This window comes from Tasmannia lanceolata, unplaced genomic scaffold (assembly GCF_043159265.1).
Source record: "Tasmannia lanceolata isolate RefF3 unplaced genomic scaffold, GAP_Taslan_0.1 ptg000006l, whole genome shotgun sequence".
In the NCBI taxonomy this organism is placed as follows: Eukaryota; Viridiplantae; Streptophyta; class Magnoliopsida; order Canellales; family Winteraceae; genus Tasmannia; species Tasmannia lanceolata.
In genome coordinates this window covers 16,959,825-16,975,245 of record NW_027518683.1, presented here as the reverse complement: position 1 = coordinate 16,975,245, position 15,421 = coordinate 16,959,825, and the positions used below count along the sequence as shown (strand labels likewise).

The window sequence follows — 15,421 nt, the reverse complement described above, 5'->3', positions numbered from 1 at the left end:
TCTCGTATTAAAAAAAATTCTGTAAAGGTGAGCGAAAATGTGGTCTAAGCTCCATCACACCGGAGATCAGTTGCAGTGCAGTTAGCCATTAAACAAAAAACGGAAGGCCGAGATAAAATACGAAAAGCAACATAGCTGATGTCGGCCAATCAAAATCAGTTAGCCTTGTGTGCGATAATGACTAAATCCAGTGCGAAGGATCTTAGATAACCTCAATGTGAACACTGGATAAGAAAGAATCATGACATTGTATAGGAGATAACATGCTAAACGATACAATGAAATGCACATAGCATATACAAAACCGTCATGTGAAGTAACACAGTTGCAAACAGGTACTTCAAATAGCCGCGGGACTCGGCAACCTTCTTCTCAAGATTTGGATTTGGATGGATCTTGGAAACGCATCGTTGTACAGATCATCATTCATCTGCAACAGAACTCTCATCTTCCTCATCCCCTGTCCAAAGTGAAAAGAGGAAGACAGAAATAAAACCCATCAGATCTACAGCTAGCTATCTTGTGTGAATTAAAGGCAGGACTGTCTATCAGGTAATTTTGAAGACATCTTAACTACAACAATTCCTGAGCTGTATATGTATATGCATGCATAATATATGGAAATATAAACATCCAATTATAAGTTAGTATTCTATTTGACATATCAATTGCAATTATGTGTGTATCTATATTGCATAAGTGCATGTACGGGTGTCGGAATCCGACATGGGTATTGAGTGTCACAATGAGCAAATCTCAAGAAGAATGATTCGTGTATTCGCCAAAATATTTTAATCAATTATGTGTCTATGTTGTGTCAGTATATGTACGAGTGTCGGAATGTTTTGAGTGTCTGATTTGAATCAATTCTCAAATTTTAATTTTAACATAACAAATTTTTTTCCTTTAAAATGAATTTTTACACAAGAAGATAATTACAACAATTAATATATTGAAAATTTAATAGGTTAAGTATAATTTTTTATTTCTATTTAAGAAAGTTACCATTAGGATGAGTAAAACTCAAAACACGAGGTAATTGTAAAGTTGTGGTGGTAGTATTAAAAACCAAGATAAAATAGATCTAGAAGTGTCTTAGTGAATCCTGAAGTATTGGAATCTGAGACGTGTCCGACATGGGCACTTTACCAATTTAGAAGAATCCATGTAATACTGCGTATGTAGATATGTCAATAGAAAGGTCTTTCTACAGTTCTAACCTGCGTATGTAGATATGTCAGTAGAAAGGTCTTTCTACACTCCTTGTCCACAGAAGAATACCTTGATGAATAACCCTAAGCTCAGCTTAATTAGCATCTACTCTTCTTATTGGCCCTGAGAACGCCCAAATAACTTCCCCTCTTTGATCTCTAAGAACACCTCCTATACGTCCTGGTCCTGGATTCCTATATTGGAGCCATCAACGTTCAGTTTCAGAAACACGAGTGTGTGTGTGTGTGTGTGTACACGTGTGTGGGGTGTGTGGTGTGCGTGTGTGTGTGTGTGTGTGTGTGTACACGTGTGTGGGGTGTGTGGTGTGCGCGTGTGTGTGTGTGTGCAGGGGAGGGGAGGGGGAGGGGCTACCAGACTTGAACGAAGGGGATGATTTTCTACACTAAAGCAAATTTCTTTCTATCCTTCCCAAAGGTCAAATGCCGAACCAAAGAGGAAAAGGGGAAGGCTTTTTGCCCAAGCATAGTAGCATTCTTGTTTTGATAATCGCACTCAGACACTTTTTTTACACTAAACTTTGATTAGCTAACTTTTTTATCTGATGTTGAGAGCATATTAGAAATTGTGACAGCCTTTAAAAGCTAATTAGAGAAGCGTAAAGTAAAGATTGGACTGCTATCAATGAAATAAGGGAATGCAGATATCAATTCCCTATATATTGATATTACAAATAAATTAAGAAAGTGGGATGATTCAATACCTTGCACTTGGCAAAGATACTCCTGATTGCGCATGTTTACTTGATATCAACATGATCTGGACTGTTTGTAGGATGATCCCCAATCGAGGTTTTAAATTTCGGCTTCAGTTTTGGGTTTGATTGGGGATTTTGGTGAAAATTTTGTAAAATCAGGAAAATGTATGGAAACATATGCAAATAATAGAATTTTATGATGAAACTATAGGAAATGCTAGAATAAGCACAAATAGACACTAAGAAATCATCACAAAAGCCAGACAACCATCCATAACGGTTTAACAGTATTAAACACCAAGTGATATGGCTGTCACACATGTCTGCTAATTCAATATATATTACATTTCATATGTAATTCATATAGATATTTATACATAATACATACACCACATTTCACATGTAGTTCATAAAAATATTATTATGTAACACATACTGATATAGTATAGCACTGATACACTTACGATTTTGGTTTTGGTATGCATTTTGAAGGAAATAAAAAAGAAAAGCATTTCGGTCGCAAAAGATGCACTCATCACTGAAACAATAAAAAGAGAACAACAACCTAAACAGAAGTCCTATCATCGGACAATTAGGATAGTTTGATGAGATCATATTTTTACGCTACGAATGTCCAAAGTCAGGCCCACTACATGAATGGTACAGATTATGCAAGCATAATGTCTGTGTGGGCATAATTGCGGAGTGTCACTAGACTGTCTCATACATGGAAATAGGGTCATCTTTTAGCATCCTTCTCTACTAAAATAACTAAATAACCAACACAAAATTATAGATATTCTTAACCAGAGTATAATCATAAAAATCAATGGAGAACAGGACATGGATTCATGAATTCAGAACACAAAAGAAGAATTACAGATAGATAACAAAGGCACTAAACTGATCTCACTTGAACAAAACCAACAAAATCAATCAAATCAACACAAGAAACTCAAAAAAGAACAAATTGAATGTAAATTAACAATGTTAATGAGAGAAGTAATCACCTTCAAACTGTTCTTCTTCCCCTTCAACAGATAACCCATACATTCTATTCAAATAATCCACAGCAGCACGCGTAAACACCAACTTATCCGCATTTAACACATCAAACAAATTCAAAGTCCGCGGCGTCAACATCTTAATCGTACTAATATTCCGGCTTGACAGCCGAAGATTCTCTGGCACCTCCTCCCCTTCCCCAAACAAAAAAGTCGACTTCTCACTCGGATCCAATCCCCACCTGTTAGACCAAAAAACAATTGATGAATAATACGATTCTTACGACTGTTGGAAATAATAAAGTAAAGTCTAAAAATGGACATAGATTTTGTTTTATGTAGTAAAAATGAACAAAAACCAAACTTTACATCCATTTTTACGTCGAAAGAAACTGAGCCAAAGGGAGTGATCTTTGGCTAACTCGAACCCAACTTTGTTGTTACTTAAAACCCAAATTTTCTGTATTACTGTAAAATTAGGAATGAGAATAAACCTCGAACCAAACTTGGGTGTTCCTTAAAACCCTAGTTTTCTGTACTGTTATAAAATTCAAATGAGAATAAATAAACCTCTTCATGGCCAATATGAATTCCTTTGTCTTGGGCTTATCAAATCGATCAGCAAAATCATCAACAACAATCGTGTTCAAAAGCGCGCTCGAAATGGCAGTAGACAATGCCAATTGCTTCTCCTTCCTATTAATTTTGATGCTCCAATCTTTGGGCTTAGGCCCAAAAATGACGCCACCGCCGGGTCTGAGAGGGGTTCTCTTAGAACCCTGTCTGGCCCGGCCCGTTTTCTTTTGGGGGTAGGGTTTTATTCCTCCTCCGCGAACTTCTCCTCTTGTTAGGGTTGAGGCCGTTCCTCTTCTCGCGTTTGTTTGGTCTGTGATTATGCCGCGGTGGACTACGGCTTTTGCGGTCTCCGGCGGAGCGGATTTGAGAGAGAGGAAGGTTTCGCCAGTTTTCTCGCCGATGAAGGAGAGGATTGGGAGGGTGGAGAGCTGGGAGCGGATTAGGGTTAGGGTTTTGAGATTGGGAGTTTGGAAATGGGGTTTTAGAGTTAGGGATTTGGGAGTTTGAGTGGGAGCGGAGAGGAAGATGGACGAGGAGAAGAAGGAGATGGATGGGGAGGATGCTGATAATGTCGCCATTTTTAGGGTTTCCGAGCTGGTATCTTATTAATTCCCTTTTCTTCTTCGACAAGATGAGACTGGTAGTCTGGTACTGCGTTATCCGCTGCAAGCTCTTCTGATGTTTGGTTATCACAGAAGTGGAAAGGGGTTTAAGACTCTCTTTTTAATTGGGCGGGGCTATTTAGTATTCCCCCTTGAGGGCCCGCTAACGGGAAAACACGTTTCCTATTCTCTTTAGATCGGAGGGCTAGGATCAACCTTTGGAAATGATATTTTGGGGTGCAACCTATTTACATTGTGGGCCATCGAATGGATGGTTTGGATCATCCTATGGTTCAGTTCGTACAGTAACATTAAGGCCCGATTGCAGGCCCTACTTATATTTTTCAAAATGAAGTGTACGGTCCACACAATAAGATGTTCCAAGCTGTCCATATGATGGGCCGCAATGTAAATAGGTTGTGCTCCCAAAATCATTTCCACGTGATCGCAACCCTCCGATCTATAATATTTTGGGGTGCAACCTATTTTTGTTGTGCGCCATCAAATGGATGGTTTGGATCATCCTATGGTGGGGCCTACTTTGCTAGATGTAGTGTTGTACAGCTGTAGAGTAGAGGGGGTGATTTTACCCTAGAATGGAAGAGAAAAAGGGACTGATTGCTGAGCTAGTAAAAAGTAGACAGGAAACGTACTTTATAGTTAGTAGGCCGTCAGGGGGGATATCAATGCCCTAAAAGGGGTTTAACTCTCGAAGTGACTCTGTCTTTTAGGCTAATGATATTGGCACTACCATGTTTTGCTAATTGCACTAACTCATCTTGTCTTTTACTATATAAACAGCTATCAATGGTTATTACAGTTCCCCAAACGCTCTCATAAGCACGTAAATAAAGAAAGACAAGTTGGGTTTGTGCACTTATTATAACATGGTAGTGCTGGTAGCGACACCTCCCTCTTTTATGTGGACACCCCCCTATTTCTTCGTGGAAGAATGACCTCGTTGTAGTATAATCCGGTACGGTATAGTGGTCCCCACCTATGGTTGAACGGTCCATTCTATGGCACAGTGGGTCCCACATCCATGTTCAACAATTAGATTGGATCATTTGAATAATTTTTATGACTAAGTGAAGCACATATGAATTGATCATTGATGATAAAAACTTGTGTGAGAGGATAATAGTAGTCAAATTAAAGAGGTATGCTAGACTGAAGGGCGCCCTTGCAAAATTGGGGTGGAAGGGCGCCCCCATTGCCTATAAATCACCATCATGCATTCGGATCTGGGACCCTCTATTGGAGTTTTATGGCTGGTTCACAGGATTCGAAATAATTTAATTTCGGATCCAAGACATGGATCCAATAAACATGGTTGGGATCCGGGAGTTGTGCCCAAATCCCGTCCATTAACAGTCAGATCCAAGGGGCCGTCAGGATCCATTGACACCCCTAAGTAGGGTTTAATATTTTAAATTTTAAAAGATCCGTAGAATAAGTCAACCAAACACTGGAAAACTCTGAATTTTTTTTCCTAGCATCCAGACAGATTCCTTTCCTTTCTAAAACCCCGTTCCCTTTCCTTTCTAAAACCAAACCAGAATAAGTCACAAGCAATGGATTTCTTAAAACTCCCCCACTGTCAATCTGCAAAATCCAGCCAACTAAAACAATCTTTTTTGAGGTTTTTTAATCCCATATACGTATGGCCTAGGCAGATTTGAGTTTTTATATGGTGTTCGTCAAGTCCGAAAATGAAGATTTAACTGGGTAGAACTCACGCCTAAAAGATAGCCTTTAGAGCAAGGGTGCCTATTCCCTTATAACCCATCCCCATCCATCTCACTTTTCCGATGTGGGACTATTTTGCTTTTACGTGGAACCCCAACAAAAAAAGCAAGGGTGCCCATTCCCTTATAACCCATCCCGAGATCCTAGACTGAGGTTTCCGAGATCTTCCCCGAGGGACATTCCCACCCTCGGAGGCAAACCGGAGTTACCACGCCCTGAGCTCTAATACCATTTGTAGGGAATTTAACCAGGTAGAACTCACCCCTAAAAGCTAGCCTTTACCATTCCCTTATAACCCATCGCCATCCATCTCACTTTTCCGATGTGGGACTATTTTGCTTTTGCGTGGAACCCCAACAGAAAACACAGTGAGGCCACATTAAATGGATGATCTAAAACGTTCAGTTTTTGGGCCTCGTTAGTCCCAAAATTAGTGACCTGGATAATCCTAGCCCTGTCACTTGTGGGTCGTAGTTTAGGGCGGAACAAAAACTGCTCAAATCAAAGGTTTAAGGATTACAACTGATCCAATTTTCAGGGCAAGAGCCATCAAAGATGGGACCCAAATAATGAATGTTTTAGATCATCCATTCAAGTGGGTCCAGCTGTCCTTTTTAGGAACTGGTTAGGATAGTGGGACCAATCAATCCCATAATCTCATAGTAGCCAACAAGATCAATGGCCTAGATCATCACTCAAGTAGGACGTGTATTTCCGGCTGGCAACCAAAACATAAGTTCTTGTAACGGCGTCCCGGTTTGAGTTGAGCTCAATCAATTCTAGCAAAAGCCCACACACCCAAACCAAGTTTTGCCTTTAACTTCTATGCTGAGCATTTCTCTTAAATTTTATTTTTTTTTAATTGGTATTTCTCTTAAATTTTGACATAAATTAACATGAACATCAATCCCTGATTTCCAATCTCAAGAAGTTGAGCTCTGTTTTAAGTTCTTGGCCGATATCAGATCAGTTACAGACTAATAAGAGCAATGTTACCTAGAATCTCTTAAAAGGAACCATCAGATACCCTTCATTTCCAAGTAAAAGCTTGCTGAATGTACAATTAGCACAAGCAATGGCCTATAAGTACTGACATTATCGAATAAAACTCAAAAACCTAGAATATAAAATCATTTCTCATGGCGCCTTTGATCAAACCTTATCGATCAGGATGGTGTCCTTTGTCAGCAGCCTGCGAGCCGCCTTCACAAGCTCTTCCTTAACCATAAACAAGATCGCAGCAGCAAACACGCTCTGCACAATTTTCGTGCTCATCCCTTTGTAGAACCCAGAGAACCCTTCATAATGGATCATTTTCATGATTGCGTCCAGAGTACCTGCATCCATTAAGAAATGACAGTATTGGCAATAATGACCTAATTTGAAATGTGATATGAACTAAGGAAATATTGCAATTACATGATAAGAATTATTTGGTTGCATTAAGAAAGAATAATGGGGTGAACATTTATTGGATATTCAATGAAATGTTGTGGTGAAAAAAATATGGGGTTGTCAAGTGGAGATGAAGATCAATGGATGCTTGTGCTATCAGACAGCTAAGTGCCTCAAACCTTTTTTAAATTATAGATAATTTTACTAAGGAAAGAGCAAGAAAGAATCCGGTGACTGAGATGGTCAATACAAAGGAAACAATAGGGAAGAAGCCAAACAGAATACAGAAGAGAACACAGTCAGTCACTCAAGGAGAGAAAATCAAGAGGTGCCTCAAACCTTTGTAATGATGCTTTTTGTCGCCACCGATTATTTGTTTTGCTTGAAGCCTTGCCTGCAAAAGCAGTATAAATTTTGAGAACCAAAATAGGCAGTATGATATTTCTTATAATTAATAATTTCCACGTCTAACAACTCGTCAGACTCATGTACAGCACTTCTGGGCAAAGTATACATCAAAAACACTTGGGGCTGAAAATGTTCCACTGAAAATTAGTTACCCATTTGCATCATTAGGTTCCATACGATCAGCCCCAAAAAAACGATGAAGAAGTTGCATGTGGCAAATGGTTATTGCTTAGCTATTTTTAGGGCCATGTTTGTTTTGGATTTTGAGAACCGATTATTGAGTTAAAAACTGATTGTTGGACTCAAATTTACGTTTAATTTTGATTCCTATAATCACTTTTGGTCACAATCAGTTCTCAAAATCCAAAACAAACAGGGCCTTAGAAGCACAGCACTACCAGATAAAATCAGTTACCTTCACAACAAGAAGGGGATAAGTCACAACAGTTGCTCCAAGTTTAGCAACAGCTCCCAGAAGAAAAACCTGTCCAAGAGTACCATCCAATGCGACACCACCCGCAAGGAATATTAAAGATGACAATTAGCGGCAATTTAGAAATTGAACAAGTGTTACTACAATCCTAAAATTTAGGTTTCAAATCACTCAATTCAATTCTAATCCCATGGCGAAATCCATGGAATATAATAATTACTAAATTTGATGTGCAATTTTAGAAAATGGTCAATTTGGCTGTATCTTTTCCACATTTTACCATTTTAATGTGTACTCTTATCATAAAGAAGCATCCGAGAAATGTTGATGATATTTTGACTGTTCTTACAATAAAATGGCCTAGTTCAATTATCGTAATATTGGATGCAACGTAAGTAAGGCCAAGAATACCTCCAAAGCAGTCACTCCATTTGTGCCCTTTTTACTCAAGGCATGCTTTTCCTTCAGCTTCTTCAAGAGGGTCTCATACAACATGAACTGCATGGAAGGATTGCTCACCTGTGAACAGTAGCAGCCGTGATTAATGGCATTTCATTGTTCAAGCATGTAAGATTTATAATTTTACATCTCACTGACCATGATTAGTGTTGGGAGTACACCCTTCCAGAAACCCCAAAATCCAGCTTCATTGTAAAGTTCTTGGACCTGTAAAATAAAAACATACGTTATACTACCTATATGTAACATATAAACATTATATGCCTCAATTGGAAAGGGTGGAGCTTGGTTATCAATTATCTCAAATACAAATACAAAATAATAAAAAGGAAACATTTCTTCAAAGGAGGGTTTGTATATAATCTCTTTCTGCTCATAGGTGGGTTCGCCATTCAAAAAAAAATTTAAGAGCAAGACTTGGTTCTGTCAACAACTTGGGCAGGATAGGTTGACATAGCCTTTCTGCTCCACAAACCGACTATGCAAATAAAATTCATGAAGCAAGAAATCATGGGATTTTGCTTTTGCATGGATCAGATCATGGTCAATTCCTAATAATAGAAGGTGATTCTTCCACAATGAAACCAGACAAGTGGGATTTCGAGACTTTCTTTACAGAATATTTTCCATCCAAATAAATGTTAAAAATGCTCAGTATAAGAAAGAATGTGATATGCAACGTAGTTGCATTTTGGATTCTTCATCTACTAACCAGATAATATTTTCCGGGAAGATCATCCACTAACAATTATGAAGAGCAGAAATGTCAAAATTAAGGTTAAAATTCATGAATATCACAAGCGGGCAAATAAAACCGTATTTAGTTTACAATATGAAGGGGTTGATTTTTTATTTTTTTTTAAACTTCATTAACAGAGAAATGTCATCCGCTATCAAGATATGAACATTAGAAATGTCAAAATGAAGATTCCAATTACATGAACATAAAAAGATGGCAAATAAAACCGTGCTTGGTTTACAATATGAAAAGGATGATTTATTGAAGGGAAATGATATCAACACAGGCGCGCTCTAGCTTGTCTGTTCTTTTTTAATTGGCTTGTAAGAGTTTTTTTGGGAACCGTAATGACCTTTTGACAGCTCTTTAAATACTTAAAGACAAGATAGGTGAGCGCATATATCAAAACATTGCCGTGTTGAAATCATTTCCCTTTATTGAAAAATTAAAAAAAAAACTTCTTTAGGAACTTTCAGAACATCAGAATGCTCGAACCTCAATCATCCTAATAACAGTTTCTATCAAACAGAACCTATCTTAGGGTCATTAATCATGCCATGAACTCCACATTTCATCAACTGATTGGGTAGGAGGCTGTCAAAGAGCAAGTGTTTTTAGATAATATTGCTATGCTAATTAAAAAAGTTATACATCTCATATTATTACAATGGGGATTTCAATAGAGAAATAAAAGATAATGCCCCCTGTATTGTAACAAGTTTGTGCCAATGAAGAGTTATGATGGAATTTTTTTTTTTTTTTGAATAGTAAAAGAGTTATGATGGATGGATGTACCGCATGGCTAGTTCCATAAGGAGGAGGCTCGATTGCAGCAATCGGAAGCGCTTCAGCTGGAGGAATCGGTAGAATGTGATTAAGCTTAGTTCTCTTCGACGCTTTTGTGTGTGTCTGCAAAATGCAAACACATAACAAGGAGAATTAAAGTGTTGAATCCTGCACTAAAAAATACAAAGAATTGACTGTCAAGTTTCATCTGGATCAGTACCTGCATACGTGTAACTACAACCCAGATTGGGTTAGTCAACAGCACGTTCACACACCTATCCCGAGGTAAAGGTATAATCAATACATTGAAGAGCAACCCACATGATAAAATACACCTTAAAAGAATGCTAATAACAACAGTGGAGCATACTACGCCAATACTTATGTACTAAAAGACTGATACTAGTCAACTAGCTGAAATGTGAAAAGAAGACAAGCAACAACATTTATTATCCAAGTAAAATAAGGGATCACTGGTTACTTATATGAGAATTCTGTGAGAGAAGATCACCCGGACAACGCAGCCACAAGAAGCGATGAGAACATCCCAACTGATCCATCTCCGATCCCATTCTTCCAACGAGCACGTGCAGAAGCTTCTGCTCTGCTCCTAAATATTTGATAGAAATAGTAATAAACACCCTGTACCAAAAGCTATGATCAGATGAGAAAACTGTGAATGACAGTGGACATTGAGCTTTGTTAGGTTGTAAATTCCCTGCTTCAAAAACAACTTATCAAAAGAAATAAATGAGAACATTAAGGTTTTACATCTTATCAGGTAAAGCTTATGATATTATAATAGAGCAACAAAGAAGAAGCTAAGCGACATAACACCAACAAAGGCTATGTACGAGATTGGAAATACTAACCAGAGAAACAGAATAAAGAGAACTTTGACTGTCACACTTTATCAATTTCTTTGAGTGCAATGCAAGAATGCTTAGATGTTCAGATGTTTAAGGCAGCATAGGGGTCCTACATAGCTTATCTAGGTGAGCAACAAGCACTAAAGATTTAAAAAGGTCTAAATCACTTCTTCATACTCACATGCAACATGAATGAAGTGACTGATCCTACGAGATTCTTCTACATTGCAGAATGTCCAAGACAATCATCACTATGTTAGCATGATTTGAGCATGTAAGAACTGTTAGATCTTAATTTCTTCTTGATTCCCGTGGAAAAAGCATGCAGAAACGCAAGATCTGCTATGGCTGAATCACTGGTGACACATTGGCATAAGGTCCAAAGAATAACAAAAGAACAAATCAGAATAAAAGGATCCCTCGCTCCCTAACCCGCTCGCTTGTGTCAATGAGCCAGAACTACCAGACCACAACCCCTGTTTCTCACTTGCTCTCTTCACATGTCTTGCTCTTGCTCGACCGAGATTTTTTTTATGATTAAAAAATGCAGATTAACCATGGAACATGCAAAAGCCCAAGTATCTTCCAAGTGCCCCGAGTTATACAGAACACTAAAATGACAGCATTTTCACAACATACTTCAAACACAGTATCTGGACTCACCACAATGTTTCTTTTTCCTTTCCACATCCGCCATTAGCCCATAAGTACCATCTTCTGAAGTGAATGGAGAAGAACAAGAAGAAGACAAACACAACTCCACAGAGAATGATGTTTCTGCTTCATTGTCGTGTCATGGCCATACTCCTACTCCTAGTATTCTCTGATGTGCTTCCTCATTTCATCCTCAAATGTGCTCTTCAACTGATTGAGATCCTTGCCCAAGATCATTGATGCCTGATTATGTGCTTTCATGCGAAGGAAATCCACCGTATGAACCCTCTTTCTTGCAGTTCAACCAGAAGCTCACACAAAAGGAAGGGCTTGAATAGCCCACACTCTTGCTACCTTGGAGTACACCGGGCTAGTCACTAAGCAATGATAGAATGATTTCTTTTTTCGTTCTTTTTTTTAATAGTCTAGCTAGTCACAAACGGGCTGGTCACTAAGCAATGATAGAATGATCTTACCGAGAAATCCTCAGATGTGTTCCAGATCCAAAACCGTTTGTCATTCCCATCCATTTTTATGTAACCCCCTTCCCAGCAATTCCAGCAGATTACCAATAGAAGCAAGCTCACGATTTTGGATTGCTTGCTTTCTAGTTATGTAAAGTATAGATATTGAGAGAGAGAGAGAGAGAGAGAGAGAGAGAGAGAGAGAGGATAGGTAGTTCCCTATTAACCATTCCCTCAGAGAACATCTAATATAGCAGAATCTGCACAATAGAAACTTGAGCAAGTGGTGTGGCCGGTTACATGAAAAATCATATATAAATTTACACAGGCGGCCTTTTTAGCTTACATGCAATCAGTTTCCTTTGACTAGCGAAGCACTTTCTAATTCAGTGATACTCTCCAGCCTCCTTCCCACATGCATTCAGCCTCTGGCTTGTTATCTTCAGAATCGTCTCAAGAATCCTCGCCAGTTGTCTCATGCATTGACATCTTGATGCAGGATGCCCAAGGGAAGACAGTATAGAAGTAGCTCTGAAAACAATTGATGAAGACCAGCCAACAGGACAGGATGTAGGTTGGTCAATAAGCTAGGGTAATTATTGGAATTGGGCTGAGGTAAGGATGATTGGCGTAAGGAAATGGCTAAAGAGGTAAGGTATGCAGCATTAAGGGTAGGAAAACAATCTGAAAGAATTTTACAGATCTGGACAGACAAGGAAATAGGTTAAATTTCTGATGTTTTATAATAGATTTGAATGTAAGGGATTAAGGATCTTGGTCATGGGGTAGGTGGAAGCATGAAGGTTAAAGTTTCAGGTTTAACGACTGATGGTAGGGTGCACTAGGAGCAGCTCATAGGATGATATCACCAAAAACCTGATTTGTATTCATTATTTAATATAATCTTGAAATTTCAGCAAAAATTTCGGCAATTTCGACGAATTTTATACGGGATAAAATATCACGTTAATTGATTTCGATAGATTTCGTTCGAAATTTCATCCGGTGAGGACCAAAATGCATTTCGAAACCGAAATTTAAAACCTTGGTCTTGACTATCGATTAAGAAGAAGGTTTGAAACAATGGGGAAAAAGGATAAGGAGATCGATGGTGGAATCTTTGTGAAAGGGCTCATGGTTGCAGGGTTCATACTTAAGGCCACAGGAGAAGGTAAAAATGGGAAAATAGGTCAATGGGGAAAACTTAGTAAGTTGGTTTAATAGTTAAAACTTAAAAGCTTATGGAAGCAAGAAATAAAAGAGGAAGAGGAAGAGGAAGATGAATAGGAAGATGACAATAACATATATAAACAATGCAAAGAACTAACCAGGATCTCTTGAGCAATGGTAGTAGCACACCAAGCTTGGGAGTATAACCTCAATTTCATTCGATCATAATATGGTGGCTAAGGCCGTGAGCCTTTAAAATTTATAGATACTTCAAATCCCACAAAACTCATTATTAGGTAGGGATAGGACTTCTAAACCTCACCCAAATCAAGTTGTAAACCCCAATTTCAACCATTAGTAGGACTCCTGCCACTACCAACACAAGACTCTTTCATGGCTTTCTTTCCTAAAACAGAGTTCTTAAACTCTGTAAGGACTTCTATTTTCTACCAATAGTAAAAAGACAAATGTCAAATGACTTATTCAACTCCAAATGACTTAAGAACTCCCCTTCCACAATCAGCTGGTAGGAAAGAAGAGCTGCCTACCATCTTAGACCCAGAAATAGCTGAGGTCCACACTCTATAGTCATCATGAGGAGCTGAAATAGCTCGATCCTATCTATGTGAAGGCTTCAAGCTTCTCAAGAGATAAAAAATGCAATCATACAATCTTCTCTATAAATTGAAGTTTAAGATTTTAACAAACATGATTCGAACTCAGGTAGTTAGAGCATTAGAAATTGAGAATATATATCTTAGGCCTCTAAAAGGTATCTCAGGGGTAAGCACAAGCTAAGCCTCCCACCACGTTCATGAAATTATGAACCAGCCATTTTATGGACATGGGGCAACCAAACATTGCAGAAAACGCGTGACATAGGTTTATGGCGTGAGCATATGCGGTTCATGTTAGACGAAAAACAGGGGTCCCACTAAAATGCGCCACCCATCTATCACTACTCCCTACGTTAACCGAGGTCACGTTTATTAGGCACTAGTAATTCACGAGCTACAAACACCGTGCGGCTTAGGCGCAGTGACTAATAAGCATGCGGCGCACGTTAGATGAAGTATAGGTATAATTGCTAAAGTGCGCTCACCTGAGATGCCGCAGTGCCCGCCAGCGACGGAGCCAGGCCTCCGTACAGCCGCTCCCATCCCTCATGCTTCACCACCTGCTCACCATCAAATAAATAAATAAAATAAAATAAAAACAATTTCCAAAGGAGAAAAAAATAGAAAAAAAAAAGACCTGACACATCTGTTCAATGGTTCCTTGCTTCCTCCTCGCCTTTTTCGGATCCCTTTCCGTTTGTTGCCGTGTATTCACCTAGATCACCCCAAAAAAAAAAAAAAACATAAAAAAAAAATCAACAAAGAGAAAGAAAATTTAAAAAAAATAAATTAAATAACTGAATCTGAGATTTTAAAAAAAAAATTTACGGTTTGAAGAGGATAGGTGATCAACTGAGCGATGATTCCCCCTCCAGCACCAGCAAAACCGTTGATCAGAGCATCCGACATCTTTTCTTATTTTCTTTATCTGAAACTTTTCTGATTTTTATATAGAGGAAGAAGAGTTGCAGAGAAATGGGAAAAGGGATTTGTGAAAAAGAAATGGGGGAGGAGGAGGAGGAGGAGAAGAGAGGAAAAAGAGAAATTGGTAGACTAAAAATAGGAAAAGGTTGAATATCTGTAGATTTGGCTTTTAATACTAAATAGCTATCCTTCGCTTTCAAGGTCCGATGTCCAACGCCCCGGCTCTATTTCCCCTCTCTAGAGTCTTTAAATTGCTTAGTTTTGAGTCTTTTGACATTGACCCTGATCAGAAAAGGAATATCCAAACTGCCATTATTCTATTTTCTTACGGCACGTTTCGCAACCAATATAAACATAGCGCATGTTTTTGGGATTAACCCCAAAGCAGACAACTTATTGTCGTTTTGTATTGCAAATTAGGGTTATTTTTTTTGTTTCATCCAGAAAGCAGGGTATTTTTGTCATGGAAAATGGCCATTAACCTGTGCTTAAAAATTCTTAAACACATCCAAGGTTTTAAATTTCCGTTTCCGCGTTCATTTCAGTCCAAAACTGAAATTTTAGCAGAAATCTCGAAATTTCAGCCGAAATTCGGTAAAGGCGCTCGAAATGTCTTTTTTTTTTTTTCCCCAAAATTTCGGTAAT

The 15,421-nt window shown here is 38.5% G+C and overlaps 2 protein-coding genes across 3 annotated transcripts; both read right to left on the bottom strand.

Annotated features, from left to right (window-relative positions):
- Positions 1-141: 141 nt before the first annotated feature.
- On the bottom strand, positions 142-4,226 carry RPL4 (ribosomal protein L4). Its single transcript, XM_077382633.1, has 3 exons — positions 3,502-4,226; positions 2,938-3,173; positions 142-460 (listed from the first exon to the last, which is right to left on the bottom strand). The coding sequence occupies exons 1-3, from the start codon at positions 4,083-4,085 to the stop codon at positions 423-425; spliced, it is 858 nt and encodes a 285-aa protein (XP_077238748.1). The 5' UTR covers positions 4,086-4,226; the 3' UTR covers positions 142-422.
- Positions 4,227-6,749: 2,523 nt separating this feature from the next.
- Positions 6,750-15,000, bottom strand: PXN (Mitochondrial substrate carrier family protein). Of its 2 annotated transcripts, none has more exons than XM_077382632.1 (11): positions 14,706-15,000; positions 14,490-14,567; positions 14,338-14,412; positions 10,590-10,720; positions 10,299-10,353; positions 10,088-10,201; positions 8,692-8,760; positions 8,506-8,613; positions 8,077-8,145; positions 7,593-7,647; positions 6,750-7,195 (listed from the first exon to the last, which is right to left on the bottom strand). In XM_077382632.1, the coding sequence occupies exons 2-11, from the start codon at positions 14,496-14,498 to the stop codon at positions 7,011-7,013; spliced, it is 870 nt and encodes a 289-aa protein (XP_077238747.1). In that variant the 5' UTR covers positions 14,499-14,567; positions 14,706-15,000; the 3' UTR covers positions 6,750-7,010. The 2 variants fall into 2 exon arrangements, with proteins under 2 accessions (XP_077238747.1, XP_077238746.1); XM_077382631.1 differs by having other exon boundaries at positions 14,681-14,999.
- Between the last annotated feature and the right edge of the window lie 421 nt (positions 15,001-15,421).